The sequence below is a fragment of the Gasterosteus aculeatus genome, chromosome 12 (assembly GCF_964276395.1).
Source record: "Gasterosteus aculeatus chromosome 12, fGasAcu3.hap1.1, whole genome shotgun sequence".
Classification (NCBI taxonomy): domain Eukaryota; kingdom Metazoa; phylum Chordata; class Actinopteri; order Perciformes; family Gasterosteidae; genus Gasterosteus; species Gasterosteus aculeatus.
In genome coordinates, this window is record NC_135700.1 from 6,110,489 (window position 1) to 6,124,988 (window position 14,500).

At 44.0% G+C, this 14,500-nt stretch overlaps 2 protein-coding genes and 1 long non-coding RNA gene across 4 annotated transcripts; 2 read left to right on the forward strand and 1 right to left on the reverse strand.

Annotated features, from left to right (window-relative positions):
* Window positions 1–1,302: 1,302 nt before the first annotated feature.
* On the forward strand, window positions 1,303–3,854 carry LOC120814965 (uncharacterized). Of its 2 annotated transcripts, none has more exons than XM_078085226.1 (6): window positions 1,303–1,826; window positions 1,943–2,076; window positions 2,316–2,487; window positions 2,583–2,831; window positions 2,941–3,211; window positions 3,519–3,854. In XM_078085226.1, exons 1-6 carry the CDS (start codon window positions 1,441–1,443, stop codon window positions 3,714–3,716), a joined length of 1,410 nt encoding a protein of 469 aa, XP_077941352.1. In that variant the 5' UTR covers window positions 1,303–1,440; the 3' UTR covers window positions 3,717–3,854. The 2 variants fall into 2 exon arrangements, with proteins under 2 accessions (XP_077941352.1, XP_040025979.2); XM_040170045.2 differs by having other exon boundaries at window positions 1,305–1,826; window positions 2,340–2,487.
* Window positions 3,829–8,438, reverse strand: LOC120814966 (uncharacterized). Its single transcript, XM_078085225.1, has 12 exons — window positions 7,978–8,438; window positions 7,506–7,712; window positions 7,087–7,325; window positions 6,893–6,993; window positions 6,603–6,772; window positions 6,066–6,260; window positions 5,661–5,747; window positions 5,071–5,324; window positions 4,864–4,989; window positions 4,490–4,630; window positions 4,225–4,333; window positions 3,829–4,122 (listed from the first exon to the last, which is right to left on the reverse strand). Exons 1-12 carry the CDS (start codon window positions 8,108–8,110, stop codon window positions 3,911–3,913), a joined length of 1,974 nt encoding a protein of 657 aa, XP_077941351.1. The 5' UTR covers window positions 8,111–8,438; the 3' UTR covers window positions 3,829–3,910.
* A 2,179-nt stretch (window positions 8,439–10,617) lies between these two features.
* On the forward strand, window positions 10,618–11,954 carry LOC144385311 (uncharacterized). Its single transcript, XR_013451537.1, has 3 exons — window positions 10,618–10,937; window positions 11,193–11,323; window positions 11,817–11,954. It is a non-coding gene; the product is annotated as an uncharacterized LOC144385311 (long non-coding RNA).
* The last annotated feature ends 2,546 nt before the right edge of the window (window positions 11,955–14,500 follow it).

Below are 14,500 nucleotides of genomic sequence, written 5' to 3' on the forward strand. Positions count from 1 at the left end.
GACAGCGCTTTGTCTCTTGAAACCCTGACGGGGAAGAGTTCTCTTCTTAAACATGCACCAGATCCACCCCGTCCCATCTCTCCCCGGGCTCTACAAACGATCGATCGCACCTTGTGATCTCTCCTCAGCCCCAATCTACATCCCTCTCCACTTGGCTGGTTCGACATATATAAACCCTTGAGACGAAACACCAGCTGATAAGAGCAAACAGAAAGTCAGTTTGGTTTGTTGGATCCCGTTTTATGGCGCAAAGCACAATTCAAGCTCTCCTGCCTCTATGCAGATCATTCCCACCCAATCAAAGTTGCGCAGAAGCTACGATGGCACAAAGCTAGATAGTCTCTTCGGCTTCTGGTTGCCATGGTGATGAGGCTGGCGGGGATTTGCTGTTGAAAAATGAAATGCGAAGACCAAGAGACAGAGAGGGAGAGGGTAAAGAAAAATCAGGACTGCACAATTATTTTCCGATTAAAAATCCTGTCATGTCCTTGAAGAATAAAAAGCTTGCAAACAAGTGTGTGCAGCTTGAATGACGATCAGTTCTTGAACTCTGATATTGATTAACTATCAATATCTATTAGTTAATAATAATTCAACATTATTAATGAACTAATTATTCTCATATCATAATTGACTAAATCAGTTTAATTTATAGCTTTATAGCAACTTTGCATTGATTCGGAGGGGAAGAGTAACACAATCCTAAAGCACTTTCCTATCCACTGATAGTAAATCCGTCTCCTTGGCATAAAGCAGGTGGTGGATGAGGAAACTAGAAATACAACAATGAAGAATCAACCAGAAGTGTTTTCTTTCCCCTGCATTTAGTGTCAGTGGCCACTTGGGGGCAGCAGAAACAAGCCGTAAACGGAACAGCGCGGTGTTAGCGGAACATTGGCCTACTTGGACATGGAGCCGATATGGAGCAACGCAAGCGTGTCTTTAGTCTTCCGTGTCGTGTAAGTACCATTTTCACTCTCCTTTTAGCTCCGCTTTTGGTCCCCACCAGCTCTTCAGGGACATTGATGTGCTTCAGCTGCTAGATGCTCCCTTTCACATTTGGAATTGTATCCATTGTTAGTGTTGCTGTTAATATACCTCAAGAGTATATTGATTCCTATGGAGGACTAAAAGTGCCACAATTAAATAAATAAATACACCATTAAATAATTACTTAAATGTGTCATTCATTAATTAAAATTGGAATTAAATAAATAAATGTGTCATTAAATGTGTCATTAATTAATTAAAATACCGATTCATTGTATGTAAAATGCATATATAACTATTTCACTATTTACATTTACATTTCATGATCCTGCGTTGCAGCGCTTCATGAATTACTTAAAACTGTCAAACTGACCCATCAAAGTCAGTGGGCGGGGCTAACGCGAATCTAGTCTGATCCATTGCTTTGGTCTGAAGTACCTGGATAGAAACATGGAGGATCTCCGTGAACTTTCCAGGGAGTTGGTGAGAGACATTTTAAACTTAGCAGGGGATGTAGAAGCAGGACCTGCTGAGTCCGAGCATGTAGCTAGTAAAGCAGAGGAACTTATTGAAGTTGTTGGAGTCATTTCCGCACTTTCTGACGAAGATATCGACCACAGAGTAATTACAAATCTAGAAGAAGTTGTCCACCGCTTCTCTGGTACCAGGGCGCATCAGGCCCAACACACACAGGGACCGGGGCGTTTGCCGTTTGACATACCGAGTGCAGTTCTGGAGCATCAAGTTCTTTGTGGAGTTCCCGCAGTTCAAATCGCAGCGATGTTCGGAGTGTCAAAGAGGACCATCAGGAGGTGCATGCAACAACACAGTTTAAGGTATTTACACTAAATTCATGAGGTTTCTGTTTATCAATTGCTGCTCTCATACACTCTGAAAGAATATGGCGTTTAAGGTAACATTACTTGATGTTGTGTTTTTTTTGTTTCTACAGAAAAACAGATCTCTATTCAGCTGTGAATGATGAGGAATTGGACCATATTGTAAGTGAAATTCACAGAAGTCATCCAAACACCGGCTACAAGCTAATGCGTGGTCACCTGAATGCAAGAGGTGTGCGTGTTCCAAGTGAGTATAATAATATGGGCATTATTTAAATGTATTTTTAATTCGGAGCTCTGCCCTTTTGAAAGGTGAAGGAAGCCCGCTTTTGGAAAGACATCGCCTCTGAGATGTAGAATGTGTATAATAGAAGAGAAACACACATTTCAGGACAGCTGACTTCTATCATCAGGATAGACATGTCCTGTGATTTTTAGCCTCCTGTTTAATAGAGGTGGAACAATATCTGACAGTAATACGCTCAGCTGTCCGGATGTTCCTCCCCTCAGTCTCAAGACTGCAAGAGTCTTTACGCAGAGTAGATGCAGAGGGAGTCTACATGAGACGTCTGAGGCTGCGTGTATTAAGGCGACGGCAGTATTTTGTGCCTGGCCCAAACTCTTTGTGGCATATAGATGGCCACCATAAGCTCATCAGGTCAGTGATATTAGCAGATAAACAATTCATCGTTCTAGATGTTTCATTACAATTGTTTCACAATAAAGTTGTATGTTTTCATGTCTTTGCAACAGGTGGAGATTTGTTGTCCACGGTGGGGTGGATGGATTCAGTCGTTTAGTGGTCTACCTGACTGTGGCTGGCAATAACAGAGCTCATACGGTCTTACAGAGCTTTATCGCCGCTGTTGAGCAGTATGGGCTGCCATCAAGGGTACGGTCTGATAAAGGGGGGGAGAATGCAGATGTAGCAGAATTCATGATCAGAAGCAGAGGTACCGACAGGAATTCACACATCACAGGCAGAAGTGTCCACAATCAGCGGTAAAGAAATATGTTTGGCAACTAGGCTCACACAACTAAAATACCAGTTGAATGTACTTTAGCATATGTCACATAAATTAACAATTTGACAATTTTATCCTAAACACAGAATAGAGAGGATGTGGAGAGATGTTTATGAACATGCCCTGGACCTCTTCTATCAGATCTTTACTTCATTGGAAGATCAGGGAACACTGAATCCAGACAATGAAGTCCATCTTTTCGCTCTGCACCGGATTTTCCTTCCACTGGTTCAGCAAAGCCTAGACTCTTTTCGAGATGCTTGGAACTTTCACGGTCTGAGAACTGAAAGGAATCAGTCACCACAGCAACTCTGGAGACGTTACAGAGAGCAAGGCCCTGAGGAGGATCCTACTGAGGTTAACAATCAACTTTAAACACGTTTCTAAAGTGTTTGCCCAAAAGGAATTATGGGAGGAAAAAAATTGTGCTAAATGTGGTACTTTAAATGGAACATTTACTATATTGTCTTTAAAATCTCCCAAGCTTTTAAAGATCAACCTGTGAGCTGTAGTTTCTACAGTGCATACTACAGCTGTATTATTTCACAAAACTTTAATAACTAACAATTTCTCACTGACTTGGTGACCAAAAATAACAATCTTGTGTTAGGACATGTCAAACTATTTTTAAGTACAAGTTTGATTATGCTTGTCATCTTTTCAGATTCCCGAAGAGTCTGGGATCGACTGGAACGGACCTCACAGCCTTCATGGAGGCACTGTGTCAGTCCCCGAGGTTCAGCTGGCCCGTGAGCTCTCAGATGAAGAGGTTGCAATTTTGCCAGCTCCAGGAGTTTCTGTTACTGATGCGCTTAGACTATATGTAGAGACTGTGGAAGTGTTATCAAGAATCTTAGACTGATGTCCGACACGTTTTTATTTTTTGTGTTAGAACAAGCAGTCAAAAACTGAAAGTTTGCTTTCCTTTAAAAAAAAAAATATATATATATATATATATATATATATATGCCGAATAAAAATAAAATAAAAAGTCAACTGCTGCAGTGTGTTAATCAGTTAACAAGTTCAAGACACTGAACTTGTGTCTGAAAATACTTAAACAAGCCCAAATCCAGTACTTTTTATAGCAGAGACAAGTGCTTTCTCAAAGTCCATGTAGATCTTGAAATGAGCTGGCAGCTTTAGTGTTTCAAAGCATGTGGAGGACGTAGGAAGGGTTCCCTCAGAAATCACCACTGTCAGTTCAGGAGGAAGCATCTCCCAGCCAACCCAGAATGTCAGCAGCTGGGCCAGGGTACCTGATGAAGCTAAAAGTCATACAATGGATTGAAGACATTTAGTTCAACTTTATTTGATCATATCTATCCATGAGACATAGAAGCATTTGTAAAGAGAAATGAGGTTTATACCCGTTTCAATGAACATCCTTAGAAAGCCAGTGATGCGGCAGGTGGTGTCCAAGTCAAAGTCTTCATCATCACTGTCCTCAACTGGCCATGTGATTTTTTCTAGGAGCATCTTAAAGAAAACAAATTGTAATTTTAAAAAGGGAGAACTTATTTTGGTGATGCAGATCACATTATTGGAAAATGGAAAAATAGCCAGCTCAGTCATGGAAAAAAGACGTAAAATTCATTAAGTTAAGTCACAAATATAACTAAATTACTGACTTACCTGGGGTGTGAACTGCATTTCAGCCATTTTGGGGAAAAGAAGTGGGACAACATCTGGCCTAGATGTCAGCAGGGGCCATACCATCACATCTTTCAGTCCCTTTCTCAACTGTTTAATTTGGCGCATGGTCCTCCCAACGACCTAAGAGACAGACAGACCCATATTACAGCAGAAATCCTTAACCCAAATTTGACAAAAGTTGGCACAGTAGAACAAAATGTTAATAAAAGCACAATAAAGTGTCTTATAAAAACCCATTAAAACTCGAGTACTTAAACTCTTGTGTTAACATTAACAAGCCAGGGTTCAGAATACATTCTATAATTTCAACAAGTACAGCAATGAGTTCTGTCACTTAACCAGCAGGAACTCACTGCATGGAGTAGAAGTTTATTATGTAGCCATCTCCAATTTGTTTTGGTGACTGCCGGAAGATCCCAAGACATGGAAAGATCTGAAACTGTGGCTTTCTGTTCCGGTGTAAGTTCTTCATGTTCAAGCTAGAATAAGGACCATACCATTTATTATATCTGCCCAATCAATATTTTTTTACATGGCAAATTATCTTTTAGGTTACATACCAGTTCTATGATGCTCCTGATGTGCAGATCAGGACAGTCTTCAATAACAACAGTAGCCATTTCTGGGTCCCCATTGAGCAGTACATGAATTACAGCAGGACTTAATCCTGTAACATGGGGACCGTCATGCAGAAAAGTGTGGGCTAACATCCTTCCTGCAACCCGGAAGAGGTTGCTTTCAATAAGTGCCTCTGATGCTGCTGGAACAAGATGGTCAGGTTCACCCTCAAATAGCAGTGTTCGGCCCATTCCTCCTGTAAAGTACCAAGAGAGCAGGGAATAAAGTCACAACAACTAACCTCTTAAATACATAAAATTACATCATACTAGTGCAGTGCCCGTTGAAAATGTGCCTGTTTGGAACGGGCGATTACTTGGCCTGTGGTATTGCTGCTTGTAGAATTCACTTAAACAAAATTGTAGCCTACTCCAAAATGACTTACAGACCCCAAACCACTTCAAATGCAACCCCCCTGAATATCCTACTACTGACTTACTGATTTACCTGACACAAAACATTGCCCACCGGCCCTCTGCTAAACAGCACATATCTGCGTTCATCAACCACCAGAACGTGTGCGAGTACTTACCAAGATCTAGACTGAATCCAAACTGGAGTTTGGATATGATTGTTGTCATAAAGTACCGCATCACTCCCTCTCCGATAGCAAGATCACCTGAAATAAAATACTGATAATAACACAGTGGAAAAAAGTGGCAGACAAATACGGGTAACTTGATTAGCTAACATTTAACAAGCAAGGGAGAAAAATAGTCAAAATTATATTGGCTGTAATTTAGAACAGCATCCTTAATATTGATTATTCCAGATAAGAGTATATTGTGCACAATATTCACATACATAACATTTTTTATCAATTATATAATTTTGTGCATTCCATTCTCCCATTTTCCAATGGGACAATTCCATATATGCTACTTGAGTGGTATAAACTGTACTGATGTATTTATATTATAAACTTTATATTACTTACCAACCAGAGTACAATGAAGTGGACATGCCCATTCTTGCTGCTGTTTATAGAATAAGAGAAGCTCCCGTTCCCGGTCCTCTTCAGACTCCCTTACATCCATCTTTATTCTAAGTGGTTTCCCAGTTGCATGTTCCCTTAGCAGATTTTCTTTGAAAACTTTGGCAGCTTGAGTGGGTTCCTCAATAATCTTCCATTCTAAACAAACAACAACAAAGTTATCTATTCCAGAGACATATTGTGAGTTGGCATGTTACCTGCATATACAGATACCCTCTCACTCTACACAACAGGAGGAAAATTATGTTATTTCACTGATAAAACGCGGGACCCAATAGCTTAAAAATCTGTCACAACGCCGAGTTGACATAAAAACGTCATTCAACAAAAACTAAATATTAGAAAAATAAAAAAAACAGGTGCATGTTATTAATTGCCTGTAACTATTATCTTATCCAATTCTATATTAAAAGTGTTCGCTTTCTATTGACTTTTCAGTTACACACAATCTTATAGCAACACTATTGTGATGACACATACCACTGTCTGTTTCTTTGCGATCCAACTCCTCGTTGACAATCACTGCTGGAACTACTGCACTCTCAGCTGATGTTTCAGACCTCACTGGAACACTGTCACTGACTAGGGCTGTCTCACTATCATTTTCTTCCCTTTGGCCTCCCTCTTGTTCGCTTTCCTCCATGGGTGTCCTCGAAGTGAACAGAATCAAAATGGTCATACTGGCTTATTTGTGTGCACAACACTCCAAGAGGACATATTCCCAAAGAAAATGAATATGCTACCCTCGCATTGCTTTAGGAAGTACATACCCATTGCAGCTCAATCTGTGCAGCTTCATCTCTGAAAAGGGAACTTCCATCTGACAAGTGATGCAGGGGATGACTGGACCAGAGGCAGGACGTGAGCTCTCCTAACAACAAATGGCTTTTAATTAATGATTAAAAGTCACCAGTAATCTTTGTTTTGATTATGTATTAAACTAGGTCTCTGTAAATTTATGTACACAATCTAAGGGTAGATCCTGTTGAAGTGGACGTATGTAGATTGTAGCCTGTCCAATCATCGTCGATGGATCTTTCAGATAGGCAAGGGTGTATCCAGTGCTGGGACACTGAAGCAATGCAAGATTTCGACTGCGAGTAGATCCTACAAGTTTTAGAAGTTCAAAGCCTCCCCCTTGTTGGAGCTTCGGAAACACTTCCATCAGTTTATTTGTTATAACCATGGGATCTTGGTCATTCCCTGGAGAAAAACAAAACAAAATCATAACTCACCTCACCTTAAATTAAGCAAATAAGCCTGTGATAACTATTATTCACAGTATTAAAATGAATTACGTTTGAGTCACTATACAATTAAATGCAAATAATTTCAATGAACAGAATTTGTTTTGTTTTGGTAAATGCCTAGTTTCGCACTGACCTGAAAATGTTACTTGTTGCTCTCCAAGTCCTGAATGAGGAAGTTCAGCTATAACCAGTACGCTTGGAATTTTATCCGCATTGTGGTCAGCCAAACAACAGACAGTATGTGTGTAGCTTCTTCGGCTAACTTGGACTTGTGCTGGTCGTCTCGTCATATTCCTTCTGGCTCCAATGTTGTATGGCGCAAAGAGCCTTGCTACCTCCGCTGCAACACAGAAAAACGTCACCGCTCAACGGTCACCAGTCAGCTAAAACAGTCTCTACTTCTATCTTGGGATGCTCAAACCAGCTAACACCATTAGCTAACTAGCGGGTTTTATGCTCCACCAATTAACAACGAACGTGTCGCGCACGAAACATCATAATACCACATACAAATACATTTTCGAGTCGATCTAATTTAACCCACACGTGTGTCCCGAATCATTATTGAGTAGCACACCTGGCTAACATGAAATTACTTAGCTTACCTTGGACAGGTGTACGTGATTGAGCGGCCGGTATCTGCTGTGACTGAGCCGCCGGAGCCGTTGGACTTCTGCTCAGAGCTTCCTCAATCAAATTCGCTGCTTCTCTCAGCAGCTCCGGGCAACTTTTTGACATTTTGTCCTGCACCTCGCACGGCGTCTGCGTCCTTGGTCATTGGGGCTAGCAGGACCGCGTCATCTCCTTGATTTTTAGCCGTTGCAATGAAAGTTCTGTTTAACAGCGTATCCAAACCAACGTAGAGGTGAATAGCGCCACCCAGTGTATTGGAATGTGTTCAGTAGCTCTGCAGCGATCCATTATCTGGAATTGATTTGTCTTGACTTGATGCACAGGGTAACCAATCAGGCGTTATGTTCCGCCTACCAACTTTTGATGGGTCAGTTTGACAGTTTTAAGTAATTCATGAAGCGCTGCAACGCAGGATCATGAAATGTAAATGTAAATAGTGAAATAGTTGTCAGCAGGGGGACATTGTGGTTTCTGTAAATTATTGGTTTTGCATTTTAGCATGGCTTGTTTTTACATTTTAGCGTGGCTTGTTTTATTACATTTTAGCGTGGCTTGTTTTATAACCTTTTAGCATGGCTTGTTTTTACATTTTAGCGTGGTTTGTTTTATTACATTTTTGCATGGTTTGTTTGGTTACATTTTTTTACATATTAACCCACCTTTTAGTAAATTACATGCACCTGGAGGGACTAATCAATTACAGAGAGCCCTGGCCAACCACATTACACAATGAAAGGACCTCCCCTCTCCAATTAACACAGCTGCTATAAAGGCCCCAGAGCAGGAAAAGGCCAGAGCGCAGGGGAGCCACGGGCAGGAGAAGCCACGGGCAGGAGAAGCCACGGGCAGGAGAAGCCACGGGCAGGAGAAGCCACGGGAAATCGAGCGAGAGGGCGGCCAGACAACGGACGAGCAGGCAGGGTGCAACGGGGAGAGGAACGAAACGGACTGGACACCTCACCCAGGAAAGGAACGGAACCGGAAACAACAAGAAGAAAGGGCAAGACCGACCAGCAGCAGTGGCTGGTCGAATTCTTAAATCCTTTTAGTACCTTGTTCCAAATGGACTTTTAATATTGTAGTTATTTATGGGTTTTTAGTTAATAATAAAATCCTCCTTTTAAACCACGCTTTTAAGTCTTGTGATCCATGCTGTTCTTCCTCTGGTGAACAAGAACCTGTTCTATGGAGACCTAGACTCCGCAACTAGGTGGCGTTGCTGGTACCTTTTTATAAATGTAATCTTATTTTTTATTAGATTTTAATTCCCCCGCCTCACAAGGCTGACAAGGGAACTTTTCTGGCGTTGCTGGCAGGACCGGATTGGAGAACAGCTGCGGTGATTTAAGACAAAAAAGACTTTGAAGATGATGATGCCTGTGTTTCCTGGTGCCCCGTGGCTGCCTAAATTTAAAGGGCCCGGTGAAGATGTAAAATACAGTGATTGGAAGGAACAGATTCAAGGACTGTTAAGTTCCCAAGAATTAACAGAAGCTGGGAAGGCAGCTATTGTGTTGGGAGCCTTAGCAGGTGAGGCTAAACGCCAGGTCAGCGTCCTTGAAGACAGTGAGCGAGACCAGGGTAGGAAGATTTTCCTCTACCTAGACACTCTCTATGGCGATAGAACCCCAACCCCGGTTTTAAGATCAAAGTTCTTCGGTTGTAAACAGAAACCTGGAGAGTCTGTACCCTCGTTCATATTACGGTTGAGAGAGCTGTTTTGCATGTTGCGGCGGAATGATCCAAGCAACGCCCCCTCTGACACGGTGCTACGAGACCAGTTGTTGCTTGGGCTAAACGAAGGCCCAATGGCTCAGGCGCTGAAGGTGTATGCGCGCCGTAACCCAGACGAAGACTTTGCTGCACTTCGACAAGAAGCACTACTGCTGGACTCAGAACACGGATACACACAGCCGGAGGTAACATGCTTTTCTGTGAACGACTCTCATGCCTCCCCTGCTTTGTTACAGAAGGAAAGTTGGAGAGACACGCTGAAGCGAGAGATCATGGAAGATGTGAAATCCCAGATGCAAGGACTCACCCAAGAATTAATAAAGGAAATTAAACCACTACTTCAACCAGTCAATGCTCCCCCACAGCCCCTGACACAACATAGTGAGCGGTCGCGACCGGCGTCCGGTTTTAACGACTGGGATGAACAAGGTAGGCCAATCTGTCGCCAATGTAGACAAGCGGGACATATAGCCAGGTATTGTAGGAGGCCTGCTTCCCGGGTGGCTTTAAACTAGCTGTCCCTGCTGCTGAGGTCCAAGGGGCAGGGGTTGCTGATGCACTACACGACTCAAGGGCCACGGAAGCCTTTTTTGGGCAATGCCCAACTATAGGAGTAACGATTGAAGGGGTTGAGTTGCAAGGACTGTTGGATACGGGGTCTCAGGTTACATTAATGCAGCAGAGTTTATTTGAGCAGCATTTTTCCAAAGCTAAGCTTGGGAAGACCCCTGTAGTTTTCCAGTTAAGGGCAGCCAACGGCCTGGAGATCCCATACACTAGCTACGCAGTGTTTGATCTGGAAGTGGAAGGCATCAAAATACCTGGACGAGGAGTCGTGATTATTAAAGATAAACACTGCACCCACCCGCTCCTCATAGGTATGAATGTTGTGACCGCCTGCTGGGAAATACTCTTTCAACGACCTGGAAGGCCAGTTTCCACTCCACAGCAGCTGAAGAACCAGAGAGTTTGGCGGGATGCTTTTGCTACCTGTCAACGTATCGAGGCCACCATGACAGAAGACGGATTCTTGGGAAACGTGCGGCCAGCTACTCGCCAAAATATCCGAGTCCCACCAAAGAGTGAGCTGCTGGTGTGGGGCCGTGCTCGGATGGGCCCGCGAGGAACAGACTACTGTGCCCTGATGGAAGCACTACCTGAAACCAACAATGTTGGCGTAGCTAGGACACTAGCAGTGGTAAGAAATGGGAGAATCCCTGTTCGTGTCTGTAACCCATATCCCTACACCTTGTCAATAGGGCGGAACCAGAAATTGGGTAAGCTGTACCACGTTGATGAAGCTGATGTGCGTGGATCTTGTGACCTTACCCTATCTCTGAAAGACAATTGCGTTGTTGAAGTGGCTTTGGTAGATGCAACAGGCAACCACAAGGGACAGGAGCTGCCTGAAGAGGTAAAGAACCTGACTAACCGACCTGATCTCTCTAAACAGCAACAGGAGGAGCTATGCACCCTGCTGCTCAAGTGGAAGGACGCGTTTGCTAACCATGATGAAGACTTTGGTCGGACAGACCTGGTACAACACCGTATCCATACGGGTGATGCAGCGCCCATCAGAGAAAGGTACCGACCTCTTCCGCCTCTGATGTATAAGGAAATGAAGGGCCTACTTGTAGAAATGCTTGAGAAGGGGGTAATCAGAGAAAGTTGTAGCCCATGGGCTGCGCCCATAGTTCTGGTGAAGAAGAAGGACGGTAACTGGAGGTTCTGTGTCGACTATAGGAAACTCAATGCCGTAACCCATAAAGATGCCTTTCCCCTTCCAAGAATCGAAGAGACTCTAACAAACCTGACCCGAGCTGAGTGGTTTTCTACCCTTGACCTGGCTAGTGGCTATTGGCAGGTTGAGATGGACCCCCAAGACCGAGAGAAAACTGCCTTTACAACCCCACTTGGACTATTTGAGTTTGAGCGCATGCCTTTTGGCCTCTGTAATGCACCAGCAACATTTCAGCGCCTAATGCAACAGTGTTTAAGTGGCCAAATGGCGGAGTCCCTATTGGTGTATTTGGACGACATCATAATATACTCACCTGATTTTTCCTCTCACCTACAGCATTTGGATGAGGTGATCCAAAGATTGTTGCGGCATGGCCTGAAACTGCGATTGGACAAGTGTAAACTTCTCCAACAAGAAGTAAAGTTTTTGGGCCATGTGGTGGATCATTCTGGGGTAAGACCTGACCCCGATAAAATCTCGTCTGTATCAAACTGGCCTGTCCCGTCCACGATAAGGCAAGTGAGGGCCTTCCTAGGGTTAGCTGGATACTACAGACGCTTTGTATCTGGATTTGCCAAAATTGCACGTCCCCTGAACAACTTGTTGACAGGCATTCCAGCAAATAAAAAGTCTGAGACTCGAAGAGTGCAATGGTCCTCTGAGTGTCAAGCAGCTTTCGATGCCCTAAAGAGGGCTTTGACACAAACCCCTGTTCTGGCATATGCTGACTACACACTTCCTTTCATTGTCTACACCGACGCAAGCAACCAGGGGTTGGGAGCAGTGTTAGCCCAAGCCCAGGAGGGAAGGGAACGTGTAATAGCGTACGCCAGCCGAAGTCTACATCCAACCGAGAAGAATGATGCTAACTACAGTTCGTTTAAACTAGAGCTTCTGGCTCTAAAGTGGGCGGTGACTGAGAAATTCAGAGACTACCTGACTGGAACGCAGTTCACAGTATATACCGACAATAACCCTGTTGCTCACCTGCAGACGGCTCGCCTGGGTGCTGTGGAACAACGCTGGGTCGCTCAGCTGGCTTCTTTCAACTACGACGTCAAGTACCGCCCAGGTAAAAGCAATGCTAATGCAGATGCTCTGTCCAGGTTTCCAGTTGACCCCATCCCTGCCAGGGTTGCAGACCAGGAGTGTGAGACAGGAACAGGCGTGACCACGGCAGCCATCGAGCTAAACCCTAGAAGTGAGGACAGTGAGTGGGCTAGCAGTGAATGGGAAGATGCACAAGCCAGTGATCCTGACATACAAGTGGCTAAGAGGTATGTAGAAAACCAGACTCTACCGACGGGACCAGAACGCCGAGCCTTGTCCTGTAGAGCACAGAGATTGTTGCAACAGCGGAAAAGACTTCAAGTTGAAAACAAAGTGTTGTGCCGTAAGGTTACCGATCAGCATACCCATGAAGTATGCTTCCAGGTGGTGTGTCCAAGCTCAAGGTGCGAAGAGGTCTGGAAAAAGGTCCATGAAGCTGCTGCCCATGCTGGTGTGGATCGGACCCTGGCCCGGATACGACAGCATTTCTATTGGCCTGACATGGAGCAAGAGGTACGCCATTTCCATTTGGGTTGTGTTACCTGCAGCCTCCAGAGGAAAAGAGTAGAGCCTAGGGCCCCTCTTAATCCGATAGCTGTGTCATACCCTCTTGAGGTTGTGGGGCTAGACTTCTTGTCCTTAGGTCGGCCAACAGACCGTATTCAAAACATCCTTGTGGCCACGGATTTATTTACACGCTACTCTTGGGCCATCCCCACACATGACCAAACGGCTCAGACAACAGTAAAAGCTCTGTGGACTCATGTAATACAGCCTTTTGGCTGTCCAGCTCGGTTCCATTCTGACCGGGGACCAAATTTTGAGTCTGCATTGATGAAACAGCTCTGTGATACTTATGGTATAACTAAAAGCCGCACAACGCCGTACCATCCTGCAGGAAACGGTGGGGCAGAACGCTTCAACCAGACCTTGTTAAACATGCTCCGCTCTCTAGAAACAGAGAAGCAAAACCGTTGGCCAGAATACTTGCTTGAGTTGGTACATGCTTACAATAATACAATACACAGTGCAACCAGCTACACTCCCTCCTTTCTTATGTTTGGGAGGCATCTGAGGCTTCCTGTGCATGTGGGACTTGGTGTCGGTCCCCAGCAACTACGCCATGACATTGGTGGTTGGATACTAGACCACCAACAGAGACTTTCACTAGCGTATTGTATAGCTAGACAGAAAATGGATAACGCAGCCTCCCAAAGCAAACAACACTATGACAAAAGGGCTAAAGCTACGCCACTCTTACCCGGAGAGAGAGTATGGGTACGCAACAGAAATCGACGAGGTCAAGGAAAATTGTGTACTTGGTGGGACCCTGAACAATTTGTTATTGTTGAACTAGTGGGCAATACAGGGTTGGTGTATAGGATAAAACCTGAGAAGGGGGGCCGTGAAAGAACTGTACATAGAAATGCTTTAAAAGTCTGCTTAGCTCCTCCAATAGACCCCAACCCACGGACCAATGGGCCCGCAGCGGAGACACACTGGCTCCAAGGTACAGCGTTCTATGGGTTTGCTCCAGCCCCAGTGATGGTCCCGGCACAGGAGCAAGGACCAGAAGTAGCGCCACGACGCTCAAACAGGACTAACCTCGGCCAGCCACCTGCTCGTTATAGGGAAATTTAGGTATTCATGTTGCAGGGACTGCCAACATTAAAGAGTGGAGGGATGTCAGCAGGGGGACATTGTGGTTTCTGTAAATTATTGGTTTTGCATTTTAGCATGGCTTGTTTTTACATTTTAGCGTGGCTTGTTTTATTACATTTTAGCGTGGCTTGTTTTATAACCTTTTAGCATGGCTTGTTTTTACATTTTAGCGTGGTTTGTTTTATTACATTTTTGCATGGTTTGTTTGGTTACATTTTTTTACATATTAACCCACCTTTTAGTAAATTACATGCACCTGGAGGGACTAATCAATTACAGAGAGCCCTGGCCAACCACATTACACAATG

Excerpts from the sequence above, each read along its gene's own strand:
- LOC120814966 (XM_078085225.1), bottom strand. The coding sequence starts at position 8,110 with ATGTCAAAAAGTTGCCCGGAGCTGCTGAGAGAAGCAGCGAATTTGATT. Across the intron at positions 6,261-6,602 it reads TCGCAAAGAAACAGACAGTG|AATGGAAGATTATTGAGGAA; the intron begins GTATGTGTCATC and ends TTGTTTGTTTAG. Across the intron at positions 4,990-5,070 it reads TCAGGAGCATCATAGAACTG|CTTGAACATGAAGAACTTAC; the intron begins GTATGTAACCTA and ends TCCTTATTCTAG.
- LOC120814965 (XM_078085226.1), top strand. The coding sequence starts at position 1,441 with ATGGAGGATCTCCGTGAACTTTCCAGGGAGTTGGTGAGAGACATTTTA. Across the intron at positions 2,077-2,315 it reads AAGAGGTGTGCGTGTTCCAA|CTGTCCGGATGTTCCTCCCC; the intron begins GTGAGTATAATA and ends TAATACGCTCAG. Across the intron at positions 3,212-3,518 it reads CTGAGGAGGATCCTACTGAG|ATTCCCGAAGAGTCTGGGAT; the intron begins GTTAACAATCAA and ends TCATCTTTTCAG.